The 11,134-nt window shown below is 32.1% G+C and overlaps 3 protein-coding genes across 3 annotated transcripts; 2 read left to right on the plus strand and 1 right to left on the minus strand.

Moving 5' to 3' along the window:
• Positions 1 to 231: 231 nt before the first annotated feature.
• On the plus strand, positions 232 to 1,266 carry LOC133793710 (acidic endochitinase-like). Its single transcript, XM_062231005.1, has one exon. It carries the CDS (start codon positions 241 to 243, stop codon positions 1,150 to 1,152), a length of 912 nt encoding a protein of 303 aa, XP_062086989.1. The 5' UTR covers positions 232 to 240; the 3' UTR covers positions 1,153 to 1,266.
• Positions 1,267 to 3,396: 2,130 nt separating this feature from the next.
• On the plus strand, positions 3,397 to 4,483 carry LOC133796889 (acidic endochitinase-like). The gene has a single exon (XM_062234580.1). It carries the CDS (start codon positions 3,494 to 3,496, stop codon positions 4,388 to 4,390), a length of 897 nt encoding a protein of 298 aa, XP_062090564.1. The 5' UTR covers positions 3,397 to 3,493; the 3' UTR covers positions 4,391 to 4,483.
• Positions 4,484 to 4,664: 181 nt separating this feature from the next.
• On the minus strand, positions 4,665 to 6,679 carry LOC133796888 (delta(8)-fatty-acid desaturase 1-like). Its single transcript, XM_062234579.1, has 2 exons — positions 6,395 to 6,679; positions 4,665 to 6,280 (listed from the first exon to the last, which is right to left on the minus strand). Exon 2 carries the CDS (start codon positions 6,277 to 6,279, stop codon positions 4,936 to 4,938), a length of 1,344 nt encoding a protein of 447 aa, XP_062090563.1. The 5' UTR covers position 6,280; positions 6,395 to 6,679; the 3' UTR covers positions 4,665 to 4,935.
• Positions 6,680 to 11,134: the final 4,455 nt, after the last annotated feature.

The raw sequence follows: 11,134 nt of genomic DNA on the forward strand, positions 1-11,134 counted from the left end.
GACAATGTTCACATATGTATGTGTTTGTTAAAACTCCGTTTCTGGCAAGGTAACTAAGCCAGCATAGTTAACCAAAAATTTAAGACACGAAAACAGGTCAATAAGACATGCGAATCGTCAGAGCAACTTATAAAATTAGCATATACATTTTACAGTTTACACTATAAAAAGCCAGTACATTGAAACATAGCTAATCAGTACTAAGACAACACAACTTACCCATTTCTCACGCTAAAATCAATGGCATTCTCTTCATTATTAGTCTCTCTTCTTCCTCTTGTTCTAGCAATAATAATTGCGCTGGCCACTACTTCAGAAGCGGGAAAAATAGCCATCTACTGGGGTCAGAATGCAAACGAAGGCACCTTATCAGATACTTGCGCCACAGGCAATTATGACTACGTGAATATAGCTTTTTTACCAACATTTGGAGATGACCGAACTCCAATGATGGACTTATCGGGTCACTGTGATCCCTATAGCCAAGGCTGCACTGGCTTAAGCTCAGACATAAAAGCTTGTCAAGCCAAAGGCATCAAAGTAATGCTCTCCATCGGCGGTGGGGCCGGAAGCTACTCGCTTTCCTCTACTTCTGATGCCAAAAAAGTCGCTACTTATCTTTGGAACAACTTCTTAGGAGGACAATCATCTTCTCGTCCACTTGGACCAGCCGTTTTGGATGGCATTGACTTTGACATTGAAGGAGGGTCAAACGAGTATTGGGGTGACCTTGCGAGAACCCTTAAGAAGCACAGCAAAAGAGGCAACAGTAATAAGAAGGTTTACATAACTGCAGCCCCACAGTGTCCTTTCCCAGACGCTTGGCTTGGAAATGCTCTCAAAACAGGGCTTTTTGACTATGTTTGGGTTCAATTCTATAACAACCCTCCTTGTCAATACACTTCTGGAGATGTTTCTAACCTTGTAAATGCATGGAAGCAATGGACTTCTGATATCCCAGCTGGAAAAATCTTCCTTGGCCTCCCTGCATCGCCTCAGGCCGCCGGTAGCGGCTTCATTCCGGCTAACGATCTTATTTCCAAGGTTCTTCCGGCGATTAAGGGTTCTTCTATATATGGAGGAGTCATGCTTTGGTCCAAGTACTATGATGACCAAACTGGATACAGTTCCTCTATTAAGAGCCATGTCTAGAGATAATATTCTATGATAATTTTTTATCATTAGAAATCATTACTACCTGTGTATCTTTGCTTATCTTCTATTTTACATTGTACTCTCCCTCTCACCACGTTGTACGATACATATTTATCTAAGCAAGTAGTACTTATCTTTTTGTTCAGTTGTGTCTTTTCTATGTCTATTTTCCCCTTTTTCGAATAGTATGGCTATCTCTGCTTCTAGGTCATGGCCTATTTGAAATGAGCTGTCACAAGTCAACAACATATATTAATGTGGACCCGATCATATACCAAATTAGTGTAATGGTTAAATTTTTGTTTTTGAATTTTTTAAACGCAAAATTAAAAATATTATTATTATTTTTTTGTTTTTGTTTTTTTATTTATTTTAAAATAAAAATATGTTTGTTAATTATTTTTATTTTTTATTTTTAAAATAAAAAAACAATAAATACTTTTAATAACTTTTATTTTTTTATTTAACTATATAAAATGAGGTATTTATTTGAAGAAGACAATAAAAAAATTAATTAAAAATAAAAAATTATTTAAAAAAAATTGAAAGTAAAAAAATTCTATTTCTAAAATTTAATGAATTTTAATTAAATTTTAAAAAATAATAAATAAAAATAAAGTTAATAAATATTATTTTATATTTAATTATCAAATTTTTAATTAATTAAATAAAGCATTATTTTTGTAAGTGTTACCAAACAGTCCTGTGTGTTTAAATAGGTAGAATAAATTGGTGTATATCAATGTCACTGTCATCAGTACTTGGGATAAATAAGTATAAACATGTGACTGCCAGTTGGATGAAACAACTTACCACACACCTGTTCAAATATTTCACTAACTTGTAATTGACCCGTTATTATTGCGTTTTATAATGAGGTAAAATTCAATTTCCGCTATGTCATTTTTTTCAATAAGTTAACATGAATATATAACTATATATATTGGGTTAGTTGTTACAAGATGACGATGTACAAAAAAAAAAAACGAGTTGCTGTATGAAATGCTCGAATTTCAATGACTAGATCTTGTCCGGAATATTACTCCGTTGATTAGGGGGTGCACGGTGTAGTTTGAGCGGTTTGAATATTTTTTAATACACCCCACCACAAGTGCGGTGTAGTAGCTAAAATACATCATGCGGTGTGATTTCGTTGCACCAAACCGACCAAACCAAACTATTTTTTGCGGTGTGATTTGGACGGTTTTCTACTGTGTAAGTGTGTTAAAAAATATGTGTGAGATAGAGAGGTGATAGGAAGGAGGCGCAAATGAGATGATAGAGGAAGGAGTTGTTATCGTGTATGATGTGTTAGAGAATAAAGTTATTCTCTAATTTAAGTGGGCTCCTAGTTTTAGATTGAGTTACTAAAAAATAGTATATATGTAAAGTTTAATTTTTTTTTTAACATATTTGTAAGTATACGGTGCGGTGTGGTGCAAACCAAAATTTCACACCGCTAAATCGCGCACCGCTGTTTGACTAAGATACAAATCATATCAAACCATTCCACTTTTGACACCACGGTTTACGGTGTAGTGTGGTGCGGTGTGGTGCAGTCAGTCGCCGCGGTTTGCCGATTTAGATGCTGACCCCTACCGTTGATTTGTATTCTTTAATTGACAAAGATGCTTTTTCTTCATAATAATACGGTAAAGAGGGAGTTACTTCCTCGGTGGACGTGGTTTGGCCAAGACTTGCTCGACAAGTATGGCCCATCTCCATCATGTCAAGCCACAGAGCATCCCACCACCACCAAGCATATAAGGCGTTATGCAATTAAAACCACTAATTTCTCTGCCCTACCCAACTTGTGTGATGAGGTCCCATCCTACTTAAAATTTGCTTTCAAGACCAATACTTTGGCCGCTGATTGTTGACTACTCGTGTCAAAAAAATATCCAATCATGAAATCTTATTTTATTTTTTCATTATTTTAGTGATGGTTATATTTTTTTCTCTCTTTCTAGTGAGTCTCCCTCACAAACCATTAAGTTGATACGTTTTTCATTTTCAATTGCTAGTTGGGTCACTAAAAACGGTCTTGTTCTCCAATCAAATTGAGTATCGGTAAAAAGAGACACATATACTTGCCAAAAAAACAGTAACATCTAGGACTGGAAATTTGAGGTTGTGGAAATTTGTTTTGTTTCCTAGCAAATGCGTTCTCGTTAATTCACAACCATTTCATGGCAAAATAGGTCAAAAACAAAACAACTTCTCAGCCACGCAGTCCCCCCACAAAATAACAGTTAAACTGGAGTAAAACTTTCTTATAAAAGACGTGATTTTTGCCAGCAATAGAATCAACAACCAAAGTAAAAATTTAACCACGGAAATGGCAGGAAAGTTGGCAATTTTACAAGCATTATTCCTTAGTTCAGTAATTCTAGCTCTGTTGACTAGAATTAATGCTGGAGACATTGCCATTTATTGGGGTCAGAACGGGAATGAGGGAACTCTGGAAGAAACTTGTGCAACTGGTGATTATGCCTTTGTCAACATAGCTTTTCTTCCAACCTTTGGCAATGGCCAGACACCAGTAATCAATCTCGCTGGCCATTGTGATCCGTACACAAATGGCTGCACCAGCTTAAGCTCTGACATAAAATCTTGTCAAGCAAAAGGGGTCAAGGTATTGCTGTCTATTGGAGGAGGCGCAGGGAGCTATTACCTTACCTCTTCTGAGGATGCTAGACAAGTTGCAACTTACCTTTGGAACAATTTCTTGGGGGGAAGTTCATCATCTCGCCCGCTTGGGGATGCTGTTTTGGATGGAATTGATTTCGATATTGAAGGAGGAACAAACCAGCACTGGGATGATCTTGCTAGATACCTATCTGGCTATAGCAAAAAGGGCAAAAAAGTATACTTAGCTGCAGCTCCTCAGTGCCCATTTCCTGATGCATGGGTTGGGGGTGCCCTTAAAACAGGCTTATTTGACTATGTTTGGGTTCAGTTTTACAACAATCCTCCTTGCCAGTACTCTGGAGACATGAGCAATCTTGAAAATGCTTGGACACAGTGGAATTCAGATATTGCTGCCACTAAGATTTTCCTAGGACTACCTGCAGCCCCTGCAGCTGCCGGGAGCGGCTTTATACCTGTGGCTGACCTTACTTCTAAGGTTCTACCAGCGATTAAGGGCTCTTCCAAGTACGGAGGAGTTATGTTGTGGTCTAAGTACTATGATGATCAGACTGGATATAGTAAATCCATAAAAAGCCATGTCTAATAGTCTAAATATCTCTCCCAGGGCTATGGCAGTATGGGAATGTATTTCTTCAACATGACTATGATGTATAAATATTTGCAGACATGTGAGCTATTCATACATATAACGAAATTGTCTTCACCTAGCTTTCTGAAAAACTATTAAGACTATTTTCATATCCTCTGTTTCAATGCACAAATGAAGAATATTTGCATACATATATTAGTAGCATATTGGTCAATATGATTTGAGAACTACACACTGCAACATAAAAAGGAAATAAATCCAAAGAAAATGTCTATAAACTAATTTTCCATCTCATTGATCAGCGCTCTCAACATAAATCAAAGTAAAGAATAGAACTAAACAGCAACATGTAAAAATGAAATCAGTTTAAGCGAAAAGATTTCATCTAGATAACTATATATGAATAAAAAACGATAACGTGCTCAAAACCACTAAGAATAGACCGTCACCATTCTAAGTTCTCAACTTATTACTTGAAAAATAATGATCAAATGCGAATAGAAAAAGGGGATCTCGAAAAGCCTCCAAAATCTGACTCTTCAACCATGAGTATTAACAGCTTCCCAGACCAAGTTCTTGGGGATAGGGTTGGTAAGATCCCGAGCTTGCAGAGCAGCAGTTCTGAGAGTTTTAATGGTGGAAACATTGGCTTCCCAGAAGGATAAACTCCTATAAGGCAAATTGTGCTTCTTACAAAGATCAATAACAATAGGAGAAATATTCCTTAGTTGGCAACGAGGCATGCGAGGGAACAAATGATGCTCAAGCTGAAACTGCAGCCCTCCATAGAACCAATCCATCCAAGGTGAGCATGAGATATCTATAGTCCCAGCAGCCTGCTTCTCAAACCAATCATTCCCACCCGGGTGGCCGAGATATACATCTGCTGAGAAATGGTTCAAAGTGAATTGAACGTGCTGAACTGATGTCACTGCAAAGCTCAAAAGCACAAACATCGTCCTCTCTGTCCAGGTGGGTAGACATGAAACAAGGAGAGGGAACCAAGTCCAGAACACAAGGGTTCCCATTACGTTCAAAGCTCTATTTGGGACTGGTCTTTTTGACAACAATAACAATAGTGTCTGTACAAACAAGTTAACCCTGGCAACACACATAACCGGATAATATGTCCAGTGCTGGTAGCTGATCATGAACCTAGAAAATGAATCGAACGTCAACTCCCTTCCATAAAAGCGTGAAGTAATGGACTTGAAGAATTTAGAAGATACTGCGAAGACCGGGATGTGTTGAAGATCTGGATCATAATCAAGGCTATTGCAGGCAATATGATGGGCATTGTGAGTCCATTTCCACCAAGCAATGCTAATCCCAGTAAGACAATTCCCAGCCAAAAGCTGAGCAAATTTGTTATATCCTGGGCTTAACATGACCTGGTAATGCCCAGAATCATGTCCAACATAAGCGCTTTGAATCCAAAGCATCCCCAATATGATAGCACAACCCATATGGACTAAAACGCTCTCAGATTTCACAACACCATAGACAACCATGGAAAGCATTATAGCAACACATGTCAGAGTGTAGAAAATCCCATGACCTTTCTTTTCAAACAACCCCAGTTTGGTAAACTCGTTTGCAAGTCTCCTATAATCCTTGGAAATCTCTGAGACCACGAAATCTTTGACATAGTAACCGGTGAAAAACTGGTCAAGATGTTTCCACGCAGTGCCGGGATGGTATGCAATAAAGGCATCAGTAACATCCCTGCCAGCGAAACTTAGTAGAGGAGCATCCCCACCAGGGTGATCCTTAACCCATTCCGAGACATTATAAACCTTACCCTGAATAGAGATCCACAGATCCCCTGCCTTGTTGTGCTCCTTCAGTTCCTCAGTAGTAATGTACTTCTTCTCGGCTTCCATTCTGGAAAAAAAACCAGACAAAAGGAAAAACACAGTAATCCCAGAAAGATATTCAGAATGAGAACCAACAAGAAACAGAGATCCCACAAAGAGATATGAAAGTGAAAAAAACGACCTCCAACAAATCAAACTAAGAACCCCTTTTGAGAAAGAATAAATAAAAATTTATACTTTCTCTGCTGTTTATGGTATAATATTGTTTTTTTCTCTTTTTTTGTCTAGAAAAGCAACCCCATTAACAATAGGGTGTTTTCTACTATGATTTTGGTGTTTGGATCCTTTTTCCCTTTCAAAATCTGATCCCTTTTCTTGTTTGGATTCTGGGTTTTTATTTTTAACTTGTTTGGCTATCCTTATGTTAGCGACGTAACACGAAGGAGCGATTGAGCTTTATGCACCCAACGAAGCACGCGGTTAACCTTGCCGCTTGCGGTGGAAAAAAGACCTAGTCTTGTTTGTGGGACCCAAAATGCCCAAGGCATCTAGAGAGACGAATTTTTAAGGATATTTTTGACAGCACATATTTTTCTCTTTCATGAATTTACATTAACACCCTTCATTTGTATCAATATTACAATAATGGTTTTGGATCCAACTTATTTGCGTTCCTACCCTGATATTAAAATGATTAATATTAGAAGACACCAACACACCACGAGATAACACCTGATAATATTGGAAACTTAACGTGCTTTATAGACACTATTAAACTATTTTGTAAAGACCACTTTTGTTGCTAACCATTAAATTTTTCTTTTTTATTAAATTAAATTGAATATTTCAATTTCGACGAGAGCCTTGTTGCTGTTGGTGTTGTTGTTCTAGACGTTTGGCTTAGCTTATGGCATTATTATTATTATTATTTTATAATTTTGAGAAAAAACAGGGTGTCAAAAGTAATTCCGTCATTCCATTGGGATGGCATTTTAGTCATTTTGCTGTTAGATATTTTCGGGTTGGTGTGATGATGGGTCTCACGTGCGTTGATCCAGCGACCGGAGCGCTAATAAAGAAAATAATTGAGTCTTTTTTAGTTGTCACCCAACCCAATTTTCAATTTTTTTTTAATTAATTGCTTTTTTTCCTTTGAAATTGAATTAATTGCTTTTCTCTAAAACAAAATAATTATTCAAAATTCTTCAAACGGAAATATCTGCCATTTGCCATTAACTAGTTGCATTGGAGTCGTCCATTCATTCCTCCACTTAGGTCACGAATTATCTATTATAAAAATTATCTAAATAAAGCATTAAAAAATAGGTAATTATAGGTTCATTTAAACTGTGACACCACAAATTATCTTGAAACTGGATAACTCAGAATGTCCATTAAAGGTAAAGAATATGCACCGTTAATTATTTTCCCTATTTTTTTTTTTTGTGAGGCTAATCAGTTTTGGTTTAGTGTACAAATATTGATTTTTTATCATGTTATTTTTATATGGTATATTCCTTATCTTTAGACTTTGTTGTGTGGTATATTAATATTAATTTTAATATAAAGTATCTCTTTTTCTTAATTATTAAGTATACAGAAACTCGATATGATATTTTCTATTCCCACCTTTAATGCACGCTCCAAAGGTTTTCTTTTAAGGCATATTCGAAATCTTTCGTTGCAAAATGTCGAACCAATCAATGTCTTATTTTGGCCCAATTAAAGAGTTGTCGGACACTGAATGGCTTAACAAAACAAATATTGCCGAACTAAAACTAATGAAATATGCCTTAACTAAATATCAAAGGAATAAAAATTAAAGTATTAAATAAAAATAGAAGAAGAAAAAAAATGTCGTTTTCTTGAAGTTATAGACTAGACACACTATATTTTCTTCCTTTGATATTGATGATTCCAGTCATAGTCGATTCACCCCAACCTTGACAGACAGCCATGAAGTTAGACACGTGTCACGAGTGCTTTAGTTTAGGTCCTTTTGCTGTGATTGGAGTGGTAAGCTAACAATTAAGGCTCTAATTCTTTCACTTTGGTCAAATTATGTACTTCAAACATTTTAAGACATAAGTATTGTGATTTGGCAACTTAAGGCAACCAATGGTATTATTTTTTAATTAGTTAGCAATATTTCATAATAATAATTAAACTGAATTATGTAAGACTTGAATTTTACCCATAGCGATATGTTACATCCTTGTAGTATTAGGCACCAATAGTGCCCCTTAGCAATTTTTTTTTTTAAATACGTTGGTCAAATGTCGATACTTTTCCATTTCTCATATTTTAAAAGCATCCTTGATTAAAATACAATAGTTTCAAAGAGAATGATGTAAAATGAAAATCTAAATTTAATATAAATATGTTTTTGAAAAATGTAGCTGGTTAGTGGTTAGTATTATTTGTTTATTATTTTTAAAAATAAAAACAAATATAACAAAAATTTATATATCTATATATATATAAAGGAGAGCTTCAAGGAGATGATGTGGCACTCTAAAATCTCTTCAAATCACTTTTTTTATTTTCTCATTTAATCTAATTTTTTTATTCATTTTCTATTTTCTAAAATATCTTAACAATTGAAAATATCAATATATATACATATTAATTTGATTGAAAATTTATTTAGTTAAATATCTTAACTACTTATTTATTGAAAAATACTAAAAAAATTAATTAAAAATTACGTAATAATTTTCAATTATCTATATATCTATTTTTCTTATTATATTATAATTATGTTTTTTTTATTCCAAAGTGAATAGTTTTACAAAATATTTATATCTATATCTATATATAAATGAGAATGTGGTATCCTATATTTTTTACAATCTATTTTTACTATTTTGTGAGAATTTTATATTGTGTCAAAAAAAAAATATACATCTATATATATATATATAAATGAGAGCTTCAAGGATATTATGTGACACTCTAAAATCTCTTCAAATCACTCTTTCTATTTTCTCATTTAATCTAATTTTTTTATTCATTTTCTATTTTCTAAAATATCTTAACAATTGAAAATATCAATATATATACATATTAATTTGATTAAAAATTTATTTAGTTAAATATCTTAACTAATTATTTATTGAAAAATACTAAAAAAATTAATTAAAAATTATGTAATAATTTTCGATTATCTATATATCTATATTTCTTATTATATTATAATTATGTTTTTTTATTCCAAAGTGAATAGTTTTACAAAATATTTATATCTATATCTATATATAAATGAGAAGGTGGTATCCTATATTTTTTACAATCTATTTTTACTATTTTGTGAGAATTTTATATTGTGTCCAAAAAAAAATATACATACATATATACGTACATCAACCCTTCAACAAATGTAACAGAATTAACCAAATTAATACACATACTTATAAATACATTGATTCTAATATAATCATACGTAACAGTAGTTATCCAATAATAATAGCATGAAAGAGATATCAATGAGAATGGTCGTTTAACTAAACAGTTATCACAATTAGATTTTATTATATTATTATATCATTTTATAATTAACATTTTACAATCTAAAATATTTAATTTTTTATTTTCTTTAATATTTAATTAATTTTTTTTAGTTTTAACCCATAAAAGTATGCCGTTACAAAATAATATGTTGCTTTTGCAGGCAGTTCTCTTCCTTAGAAAGAGAACTACCTTGATATTGGTAAGAACATATAATACCTGAATATTAATGAGAATTAAAATTTATTATCGGGTGTTGAATCGCATGATGCTGTCATTTTTATTTAAAATTCTAATTATTATTATTTTCACTAAAGAAAGTAAACTCTGAGTATATCGATTTACACTGTATATATGAATTTTAAAGAACTCACGTACCAAATTTTCAATTTTTCTTTTCGCTATGTAATTTAGTAAATATTAAATCTATATCTTTATATCTATATATAAATGAGAGTTTCAAGGAGAATATGTGAGAGTCTAAAATTTATTCAAAGCACTATTTTTATTTTCTTATTTAATCTAATTTTTATTCATTTTCTATTTTCTAAAATATCTTAAAAATTAAAAATATTAATATATATACATATTAATTTAATTTGCTTAAATATCTTAACTACTTAATCATTGAAAAATACTAAAAAAATTAATTAAAAATTACATAATAGTTTTCGGTTCTCTATATATCTATTTTTCTGATTATATTATAATTATGTTTTTTATTCAAAAGTGAATAGTTTTACAAAATATTATAATTATTATCATCAATCATCAATATTTATAATTGTATTTTTCTCTTATTTGATATTTTACTAAACTTGTGAAAATAAGATATTACTAATGACATTATTTGGATTTGTGATTTGTTTTCACTATAATAAATAAATATTTTATAGATTGTAATTTTAGTGGACATTCCCGTAGCAACAAAAGATGCGGAGGTTGATGTGAAACACGAAAAATTCTTTTTAGAAATAAGAAATACATTATGAATGAAAAATAATATTACTAAAAATAAAATAATGCACAACAACAAAAATAATAAATGTTTATTTAAATTATTTATGTTTTTTTAAATTTAAATGTAATAGTTTTACAAAAATATATATTAACAACATGTATAATTTGATTTATTTCAACGATGTATATTTTGAATTTAAATTTGATTAGATATTTCATTACAACAACTATTTAATTAAATTATAAATATAAGTACATAATATTTTAAAATATGTATATTTTTTTTAATAATTATAAAAGACTGCGCGAAACGCGGTTATGTTTTCTAGTTTATATAAAGGAGAGCTACAAATAGGTGATGTGTCATTCTAAAATTGCTTCAAAACACTCTTTCTATTTCCTCATTTTTCTTATTTATTTATTTTTTTTAAATTTAAGATTATTAGTTAATATT

This window comes from Humulus lupulus, chromosome 8 (genome assembly GCF_963169125.1).
Source record: "Humulus lupulus chromosome 8, drHumLupu1.1, whole genome shotgun sequence".
NCBI lineage: Eukaryota > Viridiplantae > Streptophyta > Magnoliopsida > Rosales > Cannabaceae > Humulus > Humulus lupulus.